General features: G+C 47.9%; 4 protein-coding genes across 5 annotated transcripts in view; 2 read left to right on the top strand and 2 right to left on the bottom strand.

Moving 5' to 3' along the window:
- Positions 1 to 4,146: 4,146 nt before the first annotated feature.
- LOC127344928 (U1 small nuclear ribonucleoprotein C-1) lies at positions 4,147 to 10,759 on the bottom strand. Its single transcript, XM_051371306.1, has 5 exons — positions 10,611 to 10,759; positions 10,045 to 10,087; positions 9,333 to 9,374; positions 8,978 to 9,257; positions 4,147 to 4,654 (listed from the first exon to the last, which is right to left on the bottom strand). Exons 1-5 carry the CDS (start codon positions 10,616 to 10,618, stop codon positions 4,371 to 4,373), a joined length of 657 nt encoding a protein of 218 aa, XP_051227266.1. The 5' UTR covers positions 10,619 to 10,759; the 3' UTR covers positions 4,147 to 4,370.
- Positions 10,760 to 10,807: 48 nt separating this feature from the next.
- Positions 10,808 to 13,388, top strand: LOC127344926 (pentatricopeptide repeat-containing protein At3g16010). The gene is made up of 3 exons (XM_051371304.2): positions 10,808 to 10,987; positions 11,349 to 13,186; positions 13,285 to 13,388. Exons 1-2 carry the CDS (start codon positions 10,918 to 10,920, stop codon positions 13,169 to 13,171), a joined length of 1,893 nt encoding a protein of 630 aa, XP_051227264.1. The 5' UTR covers positions 10,808 to 10,917; the 3' UTR covers positions 13,172 to 13,186; positions 13,285 to 13,388.
- A 441-nt stretch (positions 13,389 to 13,829) lies between these two features.
- LOC127344927 (basic endochitinase A) lies at positions 13,830 to 15,173 on the top strand. Its single transcript, XM_051371305.2, has 2 exons — positions 13,830 to 14,517; positions 14,605 to 15,173. The coding sequence occupies exons 1-2, from the start codon at positions 13,928 to 13,930 to the stop codon at positions 15,008 to 15,010; spliced, it is 996 nt and encodes a 331-aa protein (XP_051227265.1). The 5' UTR covers positions 13,830 to 13,927; the 3' UTR covers positions 15,011 to 15,173.
- A 5,137-nt stretch (positions 15,174 to 20,310) lies between these two features.
- The window catches only part of LOC127344925 (uncharacterized), a 28,168-nt gene continuing 26,902 nt past the window's right edge, over positions 20,311 to 21,576 (bottom strand). For both annotated transcript variants that reach the window (XM_051371301.2, XM_051371300.2), the window contains exons 6-7: positions 21,369 to 21,508; positions 20,311 to 21,064 (exon numbers count right to left, since the gene is read on the bottom strand). In XM_051371301.2, the coding sequence (XP_051227261.2) occupies positions 20,513 to 21,064; positions 21,369 to 21,508 (692 nt within the window). In that variant the 3' untranslated portion in view covers positions 20,311 to 20,512. The remainder of the gene's footprint in view (positions 21,065 to 21,368; positions 21,509 to 21,576) is intronic.

Here is a 21,576-nt window from a genome sequence, read left to right as displayed (position 1 = left end):
AATATTGCAAAGAAAGAATTAAAATTTGTAGAAACCTATTCACCCCCCTCTAGGTTTACCATCTCTGAACTTTCAGATGGAAATGATACTAGGGTTAGTAGGGTGGCCGGTCAGGCGTCTTAAGGAGTTAGGGTCCATTTACTCAATGACAGGTGGGCTCCATATGTCGGAGGCGGGTTAACGGTATGAGTTTCATACCTCCATACCCGCCTTCGCCAGACCCAGTGGGTCAGAAATTTTACCATTAGCAGACACATGTCTTTTTTTCCACCATACCCTCCTCCATTTGATGGGGTACCCGGCGAGTTAACGGGTGACGGGTACCCATTTCCATCCGAAGGCGTGGCTAGCTTGGCGCACGCCCCACACCAATGCCTCCTACGCACCGATGCCACTCCAAGGCGGCACGGCGATGCTGAACCTGGGTGTTGGAGTGAATTCCGCAATGTCGGCCGCCTCGTGGACTCTCTCGCTCTCCTCCTCCGGTGCACCCTTGCCGCCTCCATGTCGGCATCCTAGCGGACTCTATCCCTCGCCTCCACCACCATGTCAGCGTGCAAGCGAGCTCTAACCTGCTCCACACTGTCTCCAAAGCCTCCGCATGTGTCGCCACTGCATTTTCTATTTCCTAGTTCTCGATGTTGTCCTCCTCCTACCGGCTCCACCTTGCCTCCACCACGGCCTAGCTCGCCTGACGGGTCACCGCCCCCGGGGAGCCGCACACTGTGACGCATTTGGCGGCAGTGACCGCCGCTGTCATGTCCACCATGTCATCTCACACAGATACTCAGTCACTGACAGCCGTACCCACAGGAGTGTGCACTTGTGTATCTATGTCCAGCAAAGCAATGCAAGGACCTACCAAGTCCAAGCATGTCTGGCCGACACGTGGTCCAACCCTAACTCCACACCCACTTTTTAAAAAAAAAAAAATAGAACTCCACACCCAAACACCCAAATCCGCACCGAGCTGGACTAGAATTCCGTGGCGCGTCTTCTTGCCGCCTCTTCTGTCCCAAACTTGACCGCTACCCTTCTGCTCCCGCTCCTCCCAACCCCGCGATCGATTTCCGCAATCTCGTCACGTCTGCCCCGATCTTGCGCGCGCTGCTCCGGCCATGGGCGCCACGGTCCATCCCCACTCCCTGGCCGCTCACGGATCCGCCGCCGCCGCCCGCCGTGCCTGCGCGTCCTCCAGCAGCATCCTCATCAACCCCGCTTGCGTAGCACCCGCCTCCGCCGTCGCCGTCGCCAAGAAACCGAAGCGGACCGGACCGTGCCACGAAGGCGACTCTCCGGCGAAGCGCGCACGCGGCGCTTGCGGGGAGGTCCAGCCCGATGCCGCCACCAAGGTCAAGGCACGCCCGCGTCCCGGCAGCGACGGGGACCGGTGCCCCGCGGGCTCGGTGCTGGAACCCCTCTGCGTGACCAAGAACCAGGCCAGCGCCTCGCCCGTTCCTCTTCCCGAAGTCGCGGCGCCACCGAAGCACCCTGCCTGCAGCATGAGCGAGCTCCTCGAGAAGGCCCGCCTCGCCAAGGCTCGCTCTGCCGCCCCCGGCGCTGCCGCCGCTGCCGACGCGGAGGCCGTCTGCCGGCGCGAGATCGAGCGGCGGAGGGCGGAAGCTCGCCGGGAGATCGAGCGGGTGGTGCGGACGGTAGAGTTCAACGACCCTTTCATTGATCCCCGGGACGTGCTCAAGTGAAGCTTGGGATTCATCTCGCGGCAGCGGAAAGAACGAAGAGAGGATTGCTACCCGCCCAAGAACTCAACCTTACGTATGCTTGGTAGAGTAGATTACTCCGAGTAGATGGTGCGCACGCTGGAGTTGTGTTCAGCCACCCTTTCATTGATCCTCGTGTAACGCTGAAGTGAACATTGGGGTTCATCTCGCCGCAGAGGGAAGAACAGAGAGAATCGATCCCGTCCATGAAGTGAACTTAGTTTAGGCTTTTGGTTAATTAGCCTTTTTTAGATGTGGTTACTTAGCCTGAGGAGACATGTGTCTTGTGTTTGTGTATAGATGGGTTACATTCTTAATTACTACTAGCAGTATATATTACTAGAGCCATTCCCTCTGTCATTAAGTCAAGAAATAGTGGGGTGATGATGATGACCATAAAACAATGCATTGGGCAGCATGGTGAAAATTATGTGTTTCAAAAGAGATGGGAGGCATGGGCTTTAGAGATCTTCACACTTTTAATAGAGCAAAGGTTGCAAAACAATGTTGGAGACTTATGGAACAACTGGATTCTTTATGTGCAAGAGTAATTAGAGCTAGATATTACCCTGATGGTAATCTTCTTAAATCAAAATTGAAGAGTGGAAATTCATACACTTGGCAGAGTGTGATATATGGTTTACATGCTTTTAACCGTGGATGCATTTGGAGAGTAGGAGAGGGTGACCAAATTAACATATGGGATTCTTTATGTGCATGAGTACTTAGAGCTAGATATTACCCTGATGGTAATCTTCTTAAAGCAAAATTGAAGAGTGAAAGTTCATACACTAGCTTGGTAGAGTGTGATGTATGGTTTACATGCTTTTAAGGGTGGATGCATTTGGAGAGTAGGAGAGGGTGACCAAATTAACATATGGGAGGATGCGTGGATCCCTACTAGCCCAAAAAGGAAGGTTGCTGACCTTATTAACCCAACCACAAGATCATGGGATGAAGAACTTATTCGAGAGAATTTTTGGAGTGTCGACGTTAACAGAATTCTTGAAATCCCATTGCCTCCGACGGGTATGCAGGATGTTGTGGCATGACATTATACTAAAACTGGTACGTTTATTGTCAGATCAGCGTATCACCTTGAGTGGGACTACCAATTTGGTTGATGCCATCCTGATGTGATGAGCACTGGAAGTCATGGCGTGTTCTGCATGGTTTTCTACCTTGTAAAGGAGTTCTAAAATCAAAATCACCATATTGGACATAGTAGCCTTTGCCCAATGTGCAATGTAGGATGCGAATATATTCAACATACTTTATTCTCTTGTCTGAGAGCACAACAAATATGGTCTGATCTTGGGTTGTGGAGTGCAATCAGTGAAGCTGTCAATTTTTATCAATCAGGTTCTATTTGTCTGGACCATATACTTCCGAACCCCAGATCTTGTGCATCTATGGGTAATATTGGATTACCAAAAATTATATTGACATGGGCTTGATATATTTGGTGGAACCGAAGGCATAGAACACATGGAGAAAATATTCAAATACCCATGTCTATCGGTGTGCTGCCTACAAATTATTGTAGAGCTAAGAAGAAACCAATTGAGAAAAAGGAGACCTGGAGTTGTCCGTCGGAAGGATGCCTCAAAATAAACGTTGATGCGACATTCGATCTAGATATTGGTACTGGTAGTATAGGGGCAATTGTTAGAGATTTAAATGGAAAATTTATTGTTGCAAGCTGCAAGGAGATTCTTTTTCTAATTGATGCTATGATGGCTGAAGCTTACGCATATGAGAGATGGACTCGGCCTGGCACAACATTTGGGATGTCAAAATTTCATAACCAATCTGATAATGTGCAGGTTATTGAGACTATGCTTTTGGGTGTCTTCTCCTCGACGTCTTCTGCAGCTATATATGATGATTGCAAGATCCTATCTTCGGGTTTTCGAAATATCACTTTTTCTACAGAAACGGCAAAGCTCGAGAGCCTCCTTTCTTGTCCCTAACAGGCAAAAGAGGTGAGTTCTAAATTAAGAGTACAAGGGAAATGAGTTCAGAAGAAAATGATAATTAGAAGTGAACCAGCACTTAACAAAGGGCCGACCTAACAACTAGTTAACTGGAGGCAAAAGAGTAAATTACTAGTTAAGTAGAACGTTTTGAATTCCATCAGGAAGAACATTTGGAGAAATAAGAAATATTCTTACAAATCAGTTTCCGGCTTTCCTCAACAGTGTTGAGTTCTTCCGCATCAACAATCTAATTAAGTTCACTATACCATCTAGAAAACAGAGTGCGGACATTTTGACAGCACATCAAGTAAATCAAACGGATCAGACAGTGACTCTGGCTTTGATGGAGTTTCCATTCCAGCATCCTATGCAACATACAAGGATCTGAGCATTATCCCATCAGATAAACTTATTCGGATGATAAATATGTAACTACATGATAGCCATTATTCACTTTCAAGTTTCAAGAGCCCTCTGAAATTAATAGGAATCTCAACGGATTACAAAGTCAATGTTACATCATTTAAGAAACCAGAATACAACTACAGGAAGCCTTTAACAATCTCTCGAATTCAAGTGATAGATGATCTCACTTAAATGATAGCAGCATCGAATTCCAAGGGAGCAGCTTTTCTGCATGTTTTGTTCGCTAAGTGCCCAAGGAATAGAATCAGTGGTTGCCCTCAGAGGGTTGTGCATAGGAGAATGTAGCCTGTGGAGGAGCTGCCGGGGCTGGAGGGCCAGAGGCTGGGCCTGCACTTGGTGGTTGATTTGGCTGATACATTGGTGGAGGACCTGGAGGTGCTGCGCTGTTGGACATGGGGGCACCTGGGGCTCCAGACGTTGGAGGCGGTAGCGTCGGAGGCCTTGGGAGAGGTGCCATCTGCATAGGCATGGAACCAGGAGGGCCCCCTTGTTGCGGCATCTGCTGCATGGGTGGGCCACCAGGGTAACCTGTTGAACATTTGCAGAAAAGCAGTCACATAAACGATCTTTATTTTGTTTGTGCAAATGCCTCAATGGATCAGAGGTTAAAGTGTTTCATCGAAAATAGAAGTTCAATACTTCTGAGGAACAGCCACATCAGCTTAGTGAGCATTTATGGCTCCTCTAAGATACAGTGAGTGTTTCCCTGTAAATGCACTCCATAGGAAGTGAACATCAACAGCTGTGATCCTGCCTTTAACTGGTGAGAGGCAACACGTCTTATGGAGCATTGAATATTATGATAGTACTAAAACTTATTATGATCGAGCTGGATTTACAACTACCTCCTTAGGCTGGTCATAGTGGGGAGTAACTTAGACTAGTAACATATGCCATGTTACTAGTCTAGGTTACTACCTTCATAGTGGGTAGTAACTTATATGTGCTGTCATGCATTGTATCATTTATTATGTTGTAGACTCATCTTGCTTTGAGGTGTGTGATGTTATGGTAACATAGCTAGTTACCACCTCACTCTCTTTCTTTATTTATTAGCATGTCATGTCACCAAAATGCCTTGAGATGTGTGATGTTACTAGCTATGTTACTCCCACTATAAGCAGTCTTAATGACCCTAGCTGAACCAATTCCACAGCAAAAAGATATGCCGAAATACACTAAACCACAAAGCTAAAGTACATTGCTCAGAAAAATCACGGATGCCATTTGGAATATTTGAGAGCTTATCCATCCTCTCCAAGTAATTTAAATTAACTATAAACTTCTGAATTTATCAAGATAAAAAAATCGTTGGCTTTTCACTGTTTTGACATCATTTTTAAAAAGATCTGCCCATCAAAATTGGATTGTTACATCATATGTCACCTTCATATAATTGGTCTCAATTCATAAGTTTCACTCTCATGATCCACAATACATGGTAAAACTGTAGGTAAATCTTAATAAATATAGAGACATACATTTTACACAGCGTATCACATGCAACTTATGACTGGCTGAAACATCTGGCTTGAGGAAGTATTTAGCAAAGACTTGAATTGGTAGTGTGAACCACGTAACCTGGTTGCGAATCACCCATAACAGACATACACAATAGCAAGATATGCTACAATTTGACACAATATACTAGTCTAGGACTGGTAACTAACCACTGCAAGTGCTGGTATGAATCTATTTATTACGCCATCCATCAAATAGTGATCCTCCACCAAGGGCTAGATTGTTTTCTTCTTCAATAACTCTAACAAGGGCTACATTCATAGTGATCCTCCATACGTTTTTCTATATGGAGCTTTTGCCTACACAGTCATGAAGGAGACAGTAACCTACTACACAATTTCGGAAGTGTCCCCTGCCCCCTCTCCTACCTTTTCCATACAGCCTTTAGTTACCCTTATCACAAGAACCAACATCTTTGAGCACTTGATGTGGCACAAAGTTCCAAGAAATGCATGCTATATTGCTACAGTAATTGACAGTAGATTATGTTTAATATAATAATAAGTTTATATAGTCAATAAGCCTAAGATAGGATGCAACATATAATAAATCGCGTGTGTAAATCTATACCTAATAATAAAGGGAGGATTGTTTCCTTGGTCCAACACTTTTTTGGACCGATTTGCCCTCCCACCAAATCGCATAATACTGCTAAAGCCATTGTATACCGGTTGGTTCGTTTCGTTTTTCTTTTTTCTCCGCTAGCCGAGAGCAGGCATAGAACTGCTCTGCGCGAAAGGAGACGACCCACGCGGTGCACACCACGCCAGGCCCGCGCCGCCGGCGCGGCTCCCGCCGTCGTAATGCATCCCGCCGCCAGGGACACTTCTTCCAGGCCCCCTCCGCCAGAGACCATTCTGCGCGCCCTCCGGCCGCCGGCCGGGCGCTCGCCGACCGCCAGCGCCCCTCCGGCCAGGCAGCCGCCGCCAGCGCCCCTTGTGCGAGATTCCCGCCGTTTCACGGTTGTCTTCTTTTATTCTTTCCGGCCTCCTCTCGCCGAACAATCCCCCCAGGTAATCCCCAGGAACAGGGATCAAGATCAAGATGGAAATTGGAGCCGCCAGATTGGGCTGGGCAAAGATTGGGGTTCAGCCCCAGTTTCTCTCGCGTGCGCGCTGAAATTTGTAATGACTGAACGCATTCAGGCATGCGGGGGATATGGATCATCAGCAACGCGTCGTCCATTGCCTGACTCTCAATTTCTTACCAAGCGACAACCAGCAACAACGATTGTGTCCTACAGGGGACGAGCGGCGCACGCGAGCGAGCAGCCCCGGGTGGCGGAAGCGGGCGAGCTCGGGCAGGGATGGGCGAAGCAAGCTCCAGCGGCCGCGGGCGAGGTGCAGCATGGGCGAGCTCCGCGAGCGAGCAAGCGCGGCGAGCTCCGGCAAAGGACGAGCGAAGCGCGCGAGCGAACAGGCGCAGGCAGCGGCCGCGGGCAAGCTCGTGCAGGGGATGGCCGCTGCGAGCTCCGGCAGGACGCCCGTGCGCGGGCCATGGCAGTGGCGGTCACGGCGAGCTCGGGCAGTGACGGCCGCGGGCGAGATCAGGCGGAGACGGCCGCGGGCGAGCTGGAGCAAAGGATGGCCGCGGGAGCTCCGGCAGGGGACGGGCGCGGCGAGCTCGGGCAGAGGGCTGGGCAGGGGCACGGCAAGGTCGGCCGCTGCTCCCTCCAGCTCCGTTTGCGATGGCCACGCGATGGGACAGAGGCCTGCCGTTCGTCAATCCTCTTTAACGACAGAAGAGGAATTTCCATTCCATTTGTTTCCTGCTTTGCAATCAGGCCAACGATCTGAATATAACTGTAACAGTTCAGGCGTTCAGGTGGTTTTTTTTTTGTCCAAACGGAGTTCAGTTCAGGAGGCCAAATTATAGATAGCCTAGAACTATATCCCCGTAAATGGATGATAATATACTTGAAAGCTGTTGCGCGGATCACAGATATAATGTTTACATGAGAATCATGTTTTGTACTGTGGTAGCAAGTATGATTAGAATCCGTGCTTTTCTTCGGAACTACAATACCTTATAGGAGTAGTTAATTAGTTCAACAAATAAATAGGTATGTATTTAAGTTCACGTGTAAACGAATATAAAGATGACTGCACATAGCAATCAGCCACATTCAAGTGAACAACATAATTTCTGTTAGATATGAAAAAAAATTCAATAAAAACTATGCCACTCAAAAGTTAAAAAAAGGGTTTGATGCGGGCGGCGCCATTGCGCGATGCAAAAGGAGGAGGGTCGAGAACGGAGCCATCGATGAAAAGGGGGATGGGGGCTCGGATTTGATCGCGTTTGTGTAAAAGAGGCGATGAGTCGGTGGAAGATTACTAGGGGCATCATGGGATTTTTGAAAAAAACTCACCGATTAGGGATCTAGGTATGGGTTACAAGAGAGAGGTTCGTTTTCTGGAGGTGCTCATAGAGGTAGGGTGTGCGTGTGTGCGTTCATATTGCTGAGTATATACACGTGTATGTGACCGTCTGCGTTTGTACTGTTTTTTTTTTAAATAGAATAAAGTGTGGTCAATTCTCAAAAAAAAAATATAAACGATAGCAATTCAAATTAGTGTGACACCGTAGCAACGCACGGGTTTTGTGCTAGTATAACTTATGTACAATCTAGTGACTAATCAAGATAAAAAATGCCACACTATTCTAACATAAACTTAAGACACTAACAGATTCTCAAATTAAGCTATATACTGCCAAAAAAATCACAGATTTCATGATTTGACAATAGAAAAAGAAACATTTGAACCAGGCATCTAATTTTTAGGATACTTTTAGAAAATGTTCCACATTTTTGTTTGTTTGTTTGTTTCAGTGCAAATAGTGAGTATCCATGACGGTTAACATCAGTTAGTTTCAGCTTAAACTGGTCATTTCTATCTCAACTATGGCCAAAGCTATGACAAAGAAAAAGCATATGCAGGAGCAATATAGGTTACTCCCTCCGTCCGGAAATAGGTGGCATATAAAGTTAGTCAAAAAGTCAATCATTTCTATGTTTGGCCAAATAAATAGAAGGGGATATTAACTAAAATGTCAAACAAATACATTATGAATATATCTTATGGTGGATGTACTGATATTGATTTGACATTGTACATCTTCATAACTTTGTATTTATGTTTGGTCAAACTTAGAAAGCATTGACTTTTTGACTCAGTTTATACTCCACCTATTTTGTGACAGAGGGAGTATCGAGTTATCAAGTTAAAGAGCAGTAGCTCAGATTACAAAAGTTATGAACTGTACAATTTAAACAAAATGTGTGATCAGAGATACACAAAGAAAGATGAAAACAGTATTGATGTTTACCTTGAGGACCAGGAGGACCAGGAGGAGCTGGTAAAATAGGAGGCCTAACTCCTGCAAATGGTACACCAGGTTGTTGCATATAACCTTGTGGCATCATAGGTGTGGGCAGAATCGGAAGGCGGGGACGGGGCATATTTCCAGGAAATTGCATCATATGTTGGTTGAATGGAGCACCGACTTGGAATGCTGCCGCTTGTCCAAGATGCTCTTTAATCCTTTGATCAATCAAACTTTGAGTTTGCTGCTCCTCAAATTGCTGATAGTAGCTTCGAACATTTGCCTAAAGAACATTCACATGAGTAAAATTACAGAAACAGGAATAAACTAGAACTATGAAGATAAAAAAGATGAATACCTTATGTTTGTATCCAGCGTTGTGTTGCTTACGGACAGACGGCTGCACCATTTTTGAGAAGTAGTTAACTCAAAGATATATAAAAGAACAGAACAAATCATAGCAAAGGGCGAAAATGTTCAAAGTGCACTACCGGATTCAAGAGTTTATGAAAGAAAATATGTAGATGCCAGTGTATGGCATTTCATTGTATCATAAATAAAAAAGTTAACCAACTGAATAAACGAAACCAGTGATGGCTTGTATTTTGAGAACATCTCACTGCACTCAAATGCACACACAATCTTAAATTTCACATATATTAGTGCACATTATTTGAAGCTTATACATCAATAGATGACCACCTATTGCACAATTTATGTTCCAGCTATAAAAACATGGTCACCAAGTCTCTCTCCTTGCAGTCTTAACTGAACATAAATTATCTCAAAGACTACATCTGTAAACAAAATAACCTGGGATTTCTAAGTGGCACGTATTTCTTGAGAAATGTACATGAGTATAACACAATATCCTGCAAGTACACAGAAAGTGTAGATGCTCGGCAAAGCTAATCTTTATCATATGCCTGACATAGCAACACTAGTGCCAACTAGGCTAAGAACATACAGCTGCACATAATCATATGGAATCAAAATACGTTTAAAAAAAACCCATATAATCTTGTTTATTGTGTAGCATTTACAGATAGTGGATAGAAGGAAACACTAACCGAGTCATGGGTGAGGTATGTGTCGCAGTAATCGCAGTAATACCTGCAAGCAAAGAACGAGGGGGTGTCAACTGAAGCGAAAAGATAAACAACAGAGTAAAGCAGAGTAACCAATTCACGAACAGAGCACCAGGTCATGGCAGGAAGTACAAAACCATCGACGCACTGAGCAAGCAGGACAAGACTTTTGCTCGACCGATTCTCTACGCTAAGCCCCCAAATTCCTACCATAGCACGAATCTATCTACCTAGCTACGCGACCAAAGTGTTAAAATCGTAAAATCGCACTGCCATCCTCTCCAATCGTGGAGTAAGGGGCTCGCCCCGACCCCAAAACGTAGGAATTGGCGCATCCTCTAGCTTTCCCCTCATTACAAAATCCCCTTCCCACCGGTTCCTCGCGGTTCCAACATGCGCTGCCGCAGCAGAAATCTACACAAGCAACCGTCGGGCGCCTAAGCTAGGGTTTCAGATCAGCATGCCGCTTCCGTACAGCCCCAGCCCCCGCCCCCGCCCCACACAAGCTACCGCCGCCGCACCCTACGCTAAAAGAGGCAAGCACTCACCGAGGCATCGCGGCGGCCGATGAGGGAGTCGACGGCGGCGACGGGAGGAAGTGAACCTCGTCTCGGTCGCAGGCGAGGTCGGAGAGGAGGACAGGACGAATAGGCGTCGCGATTTGTTTTCGCCCTTAAACCCTCGCGTATTTGTTTCCGGGTTGGGCTCCAGCCCACGGCCCAAATCCGACTCCACTTACATCCCGCAGGGCCCACGTGGCAGTGACTGCGTGCGCGTAACCCCTCTGCCTGCCCCCATCGTCCTCCCCACTCCTCTTCCTCCGCCCGCCGCACAGCAGCCCGCCGGCGGCCGGAGATGGCGCGCCTCCTCGCCGTCCGGGGCATCTCATCGTCGCCGCAACTCGCGTGGAGGGTAAAGCAGACAGGTGACCTGCATATTTTCTTTCCGCCTATATTTCATCCTTTAGTTACACTGCTGACTTAGTGAAACCCTGTTCGTTGAGATTTACGGATGAAATAGGGAAATTGCCTTGTTATGATCTACTCGCCTGTATCTGTAGAACTTTCCAGGTAGAATAAATCATTTCCCTGCAAACTGTGTTCACAAATGTAGTGTATTACATTCCGGATTTGATCTAAGATTAGTCCGTCCCCATGCGAGTTGCACTCCGTAGCTGTATTCAGTGTTGTGAGCACGTCATGCTGTCTGACTCTGACATTGACATGTCTATTATACTAATGCCTTCTTTTTATTTTGTTTGAAAATCTCGGCTTGCCGCACGACAGAAAACGAGATTGTTCAGATGTTCCGGCCCCCGGTTCCTCGGGGCGAGGAGGCGGTAGCAGCAACAACCGGTGAGCGGAGGTACACGCGATCCGTGCGAGTCATGGATGAGCGGTTCATCAGGATCCTCAAGATATTCAAGTGGGGCCCTGACGCCGAGAAGGCGCTGGAGGTGCTCATGATGAAAGTCGATCACTGGCTGGTGCGGGAGGTTATGAGGACCGATGTCGGGGTTAACGTGAAGATGCAGTTCTTCAGATGGGCGGCGAAGAAGAGGAGTTACGAGCACGACACGTCCACCTACATGGCGCTGATACGCTGCTTGGAGGGTGTGGAGCAGTATGGTGAAATGTGGAAGATGATCCAGGAAATGGTGCGGAATCCTGTGTGTGTTGTCACCCCCGTGGAGCTGTCAGACATCATCCGGATGCTGGGTTATGCCAAGATGATAGGCAAGGCAGTTGCCATCTTCTACCAGATCAAGGCACGCAAGTGTCAGCCGACTTCGCAGGCGTACAATAGCATGATAATCATGTTGATGCATGAGGGGCAGTACGAGAAAGTGCATGAGCTTTACAATGAGATGAGCAGCGAGGGGCATTGCTTCCCGGACACCGTGACTTACAGTGCGCTCATCTCTGCTTTCTGCAAGCTTGGTCGCCAGGACTCGGCGATTCGGTTGTTGGATGAGATGAAGGACAACGGGATGCAGCCAACTGCTAAGATATATACCATGTTAATAGCTTTGTTCTTTAAATCGAACAATGTTCATGGAGCATTGCGTTTGTTTGAAGAGATGAGACACCAGTACTGCCAACCAGATGTATTCACTTACACTGAGTTAATCAGGGGACTTGGTAAAGCCGGGAGATTCGATGAAGCATGTAACTTCTTCCATGAAATGCGGCGAGAAGGCTGCAGGCCTGACACAGTTGTTGTGAATAATATGATAAATTTCTTGGGCAAGGCTGGTCGTCTGGATGATGCTATCCAGTTATTTGAGGAGATGGGAACATTGCGGTGTGTTCCTAGCGTGGTCACATACAACACTATAATAAAAGCGCTTTTTGAATCTAAATCTCGTCTTTCTGAGATTTCATCATGGTTTGAGAGAATGAAGGCAAGTGGAATCTCCCCTAGTCCATTCACCTACTCAATTTTGATCGATGGATTCTGCAAAACCAACAGGACAGAGAAGGCTATGATGCTACTGGAGGAGATGGACGAAAAGGGCTTCCCTCCATGTCCAGCGGCATATTGCAGCCTGATTGATGCTCTTGGAAGAGCTAAACGGTATGATCTTGCGCGCGAGCTATTTCAGGAACTAAAAGAAAATTGTGGCTCCTCCAGTGCTCGAGTGTATGCAGTGATGATAAAACACTTGGGGAAAGCTGGACGGCTTGATGATGCTGTAGATCTTTTTGATGAGATGAACAAACTTGGATGCACTCCTAATGTTTATGCTTACAACGCTCTCATGGCTGGGTTAGCAAGAGCAGGCATGCTTGATGAAGCTCTTACTACAATGAGAAGAATGCAAGAGCATGGGTGTATTCCTGATATAAATTCATACAATATTATCCTGAATGGACTGTCAAAAACAGGAGGTCCTCATCGTGCAATGGAGATGCTTTCTAACATGAAGCAGTCTGCAATAAAACCAGATGCAGTGTCATATAATACTGTTCTTGGTGCCTTGAGTCACGCAGGCATGTTTGAGGAGGCAGCTAAGTTGATGAAAGAGATGAACGTCCTGGGATTTGAGTATGACCTTATTACATATTCATCTATACTTGAGGCGATTGGAAAGGTTGATCAAGAATGAACACAAAAAATTCACGTAAGAATAGGATACATAGCTTTGTTAGTGTTCTACATAAAACATGTTGATCCAAGATTTGATACGTTTGAAAGATTTTCTCCTAATGTTTTGTGCAGCATTGCATCTGTCGGTAGCAAAAGCTATGCTTCTTTTCGTGCTATTCAAGTGAACTTTTACATGGTGAAATCATGAAAGACAGCAAGGGAGTCCAAAGTAGAAGGTGTGTATTTCACTGTTCTATTAACAGGAGGTCAAAATCATCCTATGTCCTGTCATCTTTGTTTTTTGATTATCTACAGCTGCCTAAATATATTCATTCTGTGGACGGTTTCAGAAATGACTTTTGTTCTTTAAGGTACAAGGGCACGGGGTGATGTTACCGGAAACTAGTAAAACCCATAAAATGCAACAGATTAAGTTTCAAAACACAACAGAAAGTTGTCGAATATTCGTTTTAAATTCGTTTTTAGTAACGGGATAATATCTCATCAGCATCTTCATCACACATTGACTAATTCATCTACCAAATGTGGTTGAGCGATCAATTTTTGGTCCATTTCAGCTACTTATGGGGGGATGACATGGACTTGTGCAGTAATGAAGAAGATAGGGACGAAACTTCTTCTGAAGAGACATGCATGGTCCTTTGAAGTAATGAAGAGGATGAGGGACGAAACTTCTTCTGGCCAGCTGCAGGCCTAAATTGTTCTATAAAATGGTGGCACTTGGCGCCTTGATTCATTCATCTGGCAGCAGACAATGTCAGCAATGAGAGGCCCGAGTGTGGCGGCCATCCTGGCCGTCCTCCTGGCGGCAGCGGCGCTGGCCACGGCCCAGCAGTGCGGCTCGCAGGCCGGCGGCGCGACATGCGGCAACTGCCTCTGCTGCAGCCGCTTCGGGTACTGTGGCAGCACCTCTGACTACTGCGGCGCCGGCTGCCAGAGCCAGTGCAGCGGCTGCGGCCCGAGCCCTGGCCCCGGCGGCCAGGGAGTTGCGTCCATCATATCCAGGGACCTTTTCGAACGGTTCCTCCTCCACCGCAACGACGGGGCATGCCTCGCCCGTGGGTTCTTCACGTACGATGCCTTTGTGGCCGCCGCTGGCGCGTTCCCGGCCTTCGGCACCACAGGGAGCACAGAGACGCGGAAGCGGGAGGTGGCGGCCTTCTTTGGCCAGACCTCCCACGAGACCACCGGCGGGTGGGCCACAGCCCCCGACGGCCCCTACTCCTGGGGCTACTGCTTCAAGCAGGAGCAGGGCTCGCCAGGGAGCTACTGCGAACCTTCTGGGGACTGGCCGTGCGCTCCCGGCAAGAAGTACTACGGCCGCGGCCCCATCCAGCTCTCCTAGTAAGCAAGCATAAAACTATACACTCCCTTCGTGTCTGTTCATCTGTTGGCTTGGATTTTGAGCATGCACGTGTTTCTTGCTTCCAGCAACTACAACTACGGGCCGGCGGGGCGCGCGATCGGGGTGGACCTGCTGAACAACCCAGACCTGGTGGCGACGGACCCGACGGTGTCGTTCAAGACGGCGCTTTGGTTCTGGATGACGACACAGTCAAACAAGCCATCCTGCCATGACGTGATCACGGGGCGGTGGACGCCGACGGCCAGGGACAGTGCGGCCGGTCGGGTGCCCGGCTACGGCGTGATCACCAACGTCATCAACGGCGGGCTGGAGTGCGGCATCGGGCAGGACCCCCGGGTGGTCGACCGCATCGGTTTCTACAAGCGCTACTGCGACATCCTCGGCGTCGGCTACGGGAACAACCTCGACTGCAACAACCAGAAGTCGTTCAACGTCGGGCTCTCGGCCTCGGCTGGGCTCGCGGCGGAGTGAGACCGCGTGACTGCGATTCCTCGATCTATGCATGTGTGGATGTGATCGCCGATAAATAAATGAATAACCAGCTCGAGGAAGGAGTGATGTATGGTTTTGTGCATGTGTGTGTATGTTTGAGCATTCCTCATCGCCACCTTTATTAAGAAAATATTCTCGTTTATTCGTTTCTTCTGTAAATTGTGTGCACATATGTATCCTAGGACATCCATCATGCGACACACTTGACCCAAACTTGATTGGGGTTGGATCATGATGAATTTGTGCAAAAAAAATGACGACACGGTTTGTCAGTGATGCGATCCAACCTGTCAAATGAGTAGCAGACTTGGTGAGTTCTGCCGCAGTTAACACAAGTTCATTTTACATATTTTAACTTGTAGGCCCACGGTGTGGGAAGAACTTCTCTTTCATAGGAACTTCCTGGATTTGGACATTGAGAAATATTGTGGCCTTCCAAGGCTGTGATCACCAGCAAATGTGCTGAATGTTTCCGGTTACTGTCCACAGGGGCTTACCTAAGTACTGCTCTTGATTTGTGGCGAAGTGTTTTTTTTTTTTTGAAGAGGCAAGATCCCGAAGGACCTAGACTATGCTGCATTAGTCAAAGCGGTGGTACAAGTTACTAGAGGGTCACAATTAAAAAATTACAAATAAGTCCCTGGATTTTGCACAGATGACCTCTAAGGAACTTGCATGAATGCGATCGCCGCTAGGGGATGAACTGCGCCGGCGGCTGCCATCTTCCTCGCCGGGAACATGACCACTTAAGAAGAAGCAGGCGTGAAGCGTCGCCACCGCATCATCAGAAACGGGCCTCCGAAGGAGGTTGCTGAGACGCCTCGCTGGCATCAACTGATGCCATCCTTGGGCATCTAAGATTGATGACCATCCGTGAAACAGCTCATAACTGCAGCATGATTCTCGCTGGCCGCCGAGGCTTCTCTGTCGCTGTCGGTGCCCTCTCCCTCGTCGCCACGGCCGGCCAAGAGGACACCAAAGAGAAAAAGGAGCTCAAGCTGCCGGAGCCAGCGCTTATTCGCCGAGGTCGCGCTGCTCATTGCCCACCTCGTACACGAACAGAGAACCATCAGGGTCTGCTCCCCAACGCTGCGCCACCGCATCAGGAAACACGAGCTCCCACCCATCTTATTTGCTGAGAGGCCTGAGCCGAGGTCACGCGCCAGCCACTGCCCTCGCCACCGAAGCCGCGCCGCCGCACCACCCAACAACAGGATGCACCAGATCTGACGGAGAAGAACTTTTGACCTACTCCAAGACGCCACTATGGGACCACTACACCTAGCTCTACTATATACACTATGAAGGCTGGAGCCTCGCCTCAACCACTCCCCTGGACGGCATCGCCGCCGGTGAGGGTCTTGGTCCGGCGGTAACCTCTCCCAACTACTGTAGCGAGGTGAGAGAGAGAGGGGGGGGGGGGAGATGAGCGGGCCAGAGGTAGCACTTAGTGGCCCCCATAAACCAGCAAAGAACCTACAAAGTTCAGTGATGGCCATATACAGCTTTTACGCAAAGTCCAGAATCGAGATATACGGTACAAATGACGAACTCATAACAGTGTACTCCGTATGATAAATGTCCCTTCCCTTTGTTGTGGTGGCCATATAGATTTTGGAAATTGGGTCTACTTCTTGTGGTGGTCATATAGACGACCAACTCATGCGAATTTTTTTTAAATAATACACTTTTTAATATTAATTCCAGAAATAATAGCCGTTTTTAGCAATTTTCAGAAATAATACACCGTCGGGGCCCGTGAACCCGAAATTTAAAAATCGGGGTCAGCGAACCCGAAGTGCAGGGAATCTGCTGCCGGCCACGCGGACAAGGCTAATTTCGGGGTCAGCAGGCCCGATTCACCTTTGTCGGGCTCAGCGCGCCCGAGACGCTTTTGTCGGCCACGCGCTGCCGCTGTCGGGCTGTCTCCTGGCCAGGAGCAGGCCGTGTCGGGGAGGGCGAACCCGAAGCGGGCGATTCGGGGAAGCTGCGCCCGAAATTGAGGGCAATAAATGCCGGCCGACGCACGGTGCAGCTCGCCCAGCTCTTCTTCCTCCTGCAGCACAGCTCGCTCAGTTCATCTCAGCTCTCTCTCTCATTTGCTCTCAGTCCAGCAGCTAAATGTCTCATTTCTGAGCGATTTGTCCAGCCATTTGTTGTAGTTTGACCACCAAAAGTTGTAGAATCACCTGATCTATACATGGGTTAGTTTTTGAGGCGTTTTGGTGGAGGTGCTGTTGGTGGTGGTGGTGGAGGAGGAGCTGGTGGTGGTGTTGTTGCTGCTGCTGATGCTGCGTGGTGGTGCAGCTGCTGCGTGGTGGAGGAGCTGAGCTGCTGACGGAGGTGTTTGGCACGCTTCAAGGGTAAACCCTAATTCTTGGTATTAGATGGTGTACTCATAATGCATGTTGCGTTCGTTAGCTGCGCACATTAGTTACTGAAATATGTACCGGTAGATAGTATTTATTTAGGACTGCAGGTGCTAGATTTTTATTTATTTTAGAGTGTAGGTGCTAGATTTTTTTGACGAGTCTGTAATTTTTATAGGTGAGCAGATATGTCAGATAGATTAAAATTCGTTGTTTACTTCGGTCATGGCACGGTCCGAACAACTCCGATGGGAGCTGATCTGAGCGAGTTTCAGTACGAGGAGTTGCATCTGACAAACCCAAAAACATGGCGAGTTAGTCAGTTGAAGGAGTGGTTGACCGTGAATTTCGGGCTTAATCCCGAAGCATACACTGTTGGTGTGCATGCTTTGTGGAGCAGCTCCAGTACCCAGATTTTCTGGCGGTTGAAGCCGATTGAGCGGACCTCTCAGTGGGTGCACTGGTTGGAAGCGTGCGAGCGCAGAGGAACTCACCCCATCGCCTTAATGCTTCCCGAGGCGAAGGTGGTGAATTTCCAAGAAGGCGAGGGTGCGTTCCATCCGGGCAGGCGATCAAAGTTCGATGCTTTGGCGGCAGCGATTTCCAATCCGGGCAGAGTAGCCATGCAGCAGGTGGTCATGACGATACTGTTGAGCTTGAAAGCGTGGACGAAGAAGAAGAACAGATGCAGAACATGATGGACGAGGAAGACGAGGATGGAGTGGACAATGAGGTTGACTCAGATGAATCCGGTGGATCCGATACTTCAGATGATAACGAAGAGGCGGATCCGATCCCCTCTTCTTGGAACCATGATTTGTCGGAGGCAATGATAGTCGATGATCGGCACGATTCTGCCTGGGAGTACAGCATGAACACCATCTCAGTTGGTGCTAGATATGCTGACAAGAGACATCTGCAGGAAGCAATCACTCAGTGGGCAATGAACACGCAAAGGGTATTCAGAACCACCGTTTCAAGTCAGAAATTTTTGACAGTGGTCTGCAGCGATGCTAGATGTCCATCAAGGGTGCATGGGTACTGTCCGAAGTATGACACAACATGGGTGGTGAGCGATTTCGTGCCGCACACATGTGTCCTTAAGAGTATGTTGAAGGATCACCGAAACCTTACATCCACTCTTATTGCTCGCCTGTTCTACAAGGAGATTGTAGAGAATACAGCAATGGGGGTTAAAGCCATCCAGAAAAGAGTTCACCTTCAATATAAGTATGTAATTGAATATGGCAAGGCACTACAACTGAAATTAAGATACATTCCAGCTGAAATTAAAATACGGCTTAGCACTACAACGGAATTTAAGATACAACGACAAACTAAAACTGAATTTAAGATACATTGCCAGTACGACACATAACTCTACTTTCCCTGCGTCCACCGTGGCCATTTTCCAGACTTGTCGCCGCGTTCTTCTGCCGCTTGCGCCTCAGCTCTTTCCCTTAGTCTCTTTCTCTCCGCTTCACGAGCCTCCCTGCGCACCTCTTCCTCTGCAAACCTACGTGCAGCCTCATCATCCATCCTCTTCTGATTCACCTCGCGATTACGAGCTTGTTCCGCCCTAAGTTTCTGTATCTGCCTCTCCCGCTCTGCTTTTTCATTAGCACGAACCTTTTCCCAACGCTCCTCCTCAAAGAACGTTGCCCACGCACGCCGGTGTTTCTCCTCAACCTCCTGACGCGCCCAATCCGGCTGCTCCGTGTCTATCCAGTGAAACCATTTGCATAGGGGCGGGGGAGACTGCAGCACAAACAATAACATTAAATCACATTCATAAATAAATTAATGCCAACATAAAATTATGTCCAAACATACCGGCGGCCTGGTGGACGACGAAGCTGAACTACGGGGTGGATCATGCTCATAGCTCGCACACATGAAAAATTTCATGCCGAACTGGTCGGAGAAATCCTCCACCTGCATAACCTTTGCAAGACGGCCGCACCAACACCGCTCCGCAGTCACACCCGGGGGCAAACTTGCAGCCTTCGCCTTCGCCGGCCTAAAGTCCTGGTCAGAGCAAGGCACACTCATGATGGCTAAGGGTGAGCAAACGGGATAAAATAGAGATACAAGAACTTGTGCAATCCAGAGTAGCGATGCCTGCTTTTATAGGCAAAAATTCGACAGTGTGGCGGGAAAATTTAGCGGGAGATAGTGGCGGGAGATGATGGCGGGAAGGAGTGGCGGGAAGAAGTGGCGGGAAGGGTGGCGGCAAAGGCGGGAGGGAAACACGGCGGTGCGAACGCGAAAAGGCGGGAAAATTTCGTGCTGGGCAGAAAATCGGGTTCAATAAACCCGATTTATTGAAGTCGGGTTCAAATTGCCGGATTATTAGGTATCGGGTTCAACATGCCCGATTTTCAGAAATCGGGTTCAACCACCCCGATTACTACTTTTTCTATTTTTCTTTTTCCATCACGGCGCAGAAGGCGCAGAAGAATCTTATTTTCGGGTTCCCCAACCCCGATTTTGTGTATTCGGGTTCCTCAAACCCGATTTCGTAATTTCGGGTTCCACTACCCCGACGGTGTATTATTTCTGAAATTTGCTGAAAACGGCTATTATTCCTGGAATTAATATTAATAAGTGTATTATTTAAAAAAAAATTCGCACCAACTCATAACAGCTCATTGCATGTGCATGATCCTGTTGTTTTCAGAAAGTGGAAGTCGACACATGCAAGGCTTGTGCATTTGTTCTTATGCATGACCACGTAGCCGTGCCAGCAATTCTAGTGGCAGATTCCTGCCTGTGGAAGTAAGCAAGATTCCGTTTGGTCATTTGCCATGTGACAGGCAATTCCCTATGCTTTTTTTTCAGTTGTCTCTCTTTAGAGCTTCCCAGCTTCGACGCAGAGATCAAATTCTGCTCCGGAATTGAAACAATACAGAAGATTCAAGGATCGATTTATTGCATCTAGAAACTGTTTCATTGTGCAAAGAATGTATACATACATGTTCTATATACGTCACTGAGAATATAATCATGAACTCACATCCTGTTACTTCTACAAAAACAACTGAGCCGGTAATTTGGTCTATTGCTACACCCCCTTCATTTTATCACGAAAGGAATGTTCTAGATTTGCAGGTCACCGCAGCTGTCGCTGCCTCGAGACCTGCCTGAGGCCTGCCTCCAGGTCTTCCAGCGTGATCGTGATCATCGTCTCGGCATCGTCGCAGCTGAAATCGAGACGGAGATCCAGATTTTCACGTGCGTTGATGAGCAGTGTGTCCACCAGCCCCCCGTTCATTTGCTTACGCCTCTCCTCAGTGGTCTCCTTGGCGATAAGCTCCCCGACGGCCTGGACACTGCAGCCCGGGTGCAGCTTGAACCCGCAGAGCGGACTGGTATCGCTTGGGGTGTTCATCTTCAGGTGCATGATCTCGGCTAGTTCCGTCGTGGTGAAATCATCAAAGTCGAAAAACTTGGTGACCCTCCTGCAGAAACCGTCGTTCGAGGAGATGACACGCTTCATTGGCTCGCAGTACCCTGCAAATATGACAACTAGTTTGCCGCTGTCCATTACGGACATTATCTCCTCCAAGGCCTCCAGACCATAATCCTTATCATCCGATTTTTGCGTTGGTATCAACCTGTATGCTTCATCCACAAACAGAATTCCCCCCTCGGCATCTTTTATCTGTAGAATATATGCACACTTATGATGACAATGAATTATGCAGAGAGGAAAAACACTAGGAACCATAACTGTTAGGGAGGGAAAGGCCTATTATCTTCAATGCCAAAAGGAAACATAAGAGTTGAAGAACTAAGCGCCTCTATTAGGAGAAAACAAGTGGTGCAGAAACAGGTAAAATCGCTAGCAAGACCCCAAAAGACATTTTGAACTTGCAATGCTGCTACATCCAAATCAAGCACTAGAATCTTGTGCACCCCAAGGTAGGAACAGTAGAATGTCAAAACTTGAGAGAAAATATGGATACCTTCCGTCTCGTCTTTGGTCCAGTATGCCCCACAAATTCTCCAACAAGATCAGTTCGCTGAACTTCAGTAACTTTATCAGTAGGGAGAATCCCAACCATATGAAGAAGCTTTCCAAGAATCCGAGCAACCATTGTTTTACCTACATTACAAGTTCAATATTATACAGTGATCAGTGACTACTACCTCGGTTCTGTTTTAATCGACGCA

The sequence above is a fragment of the Lolium perenne genome, chromosome 6 (genome assembly GCF_019359855.2).
Source record: "Lolium perenne isolate Kyuss_39 chromosome 6, Kyuss_2.0, whole genome shotgun sequence".
Lineage (NCBI taxonomy): Eukaryota > Viridiplantae > Streptophyta > Magnoliopsida > Poales > Poaceae > Lolium > Lolium perenne.
This window is presented reverse-complemented; position numbering and strand designations above follow the sequence as displayed.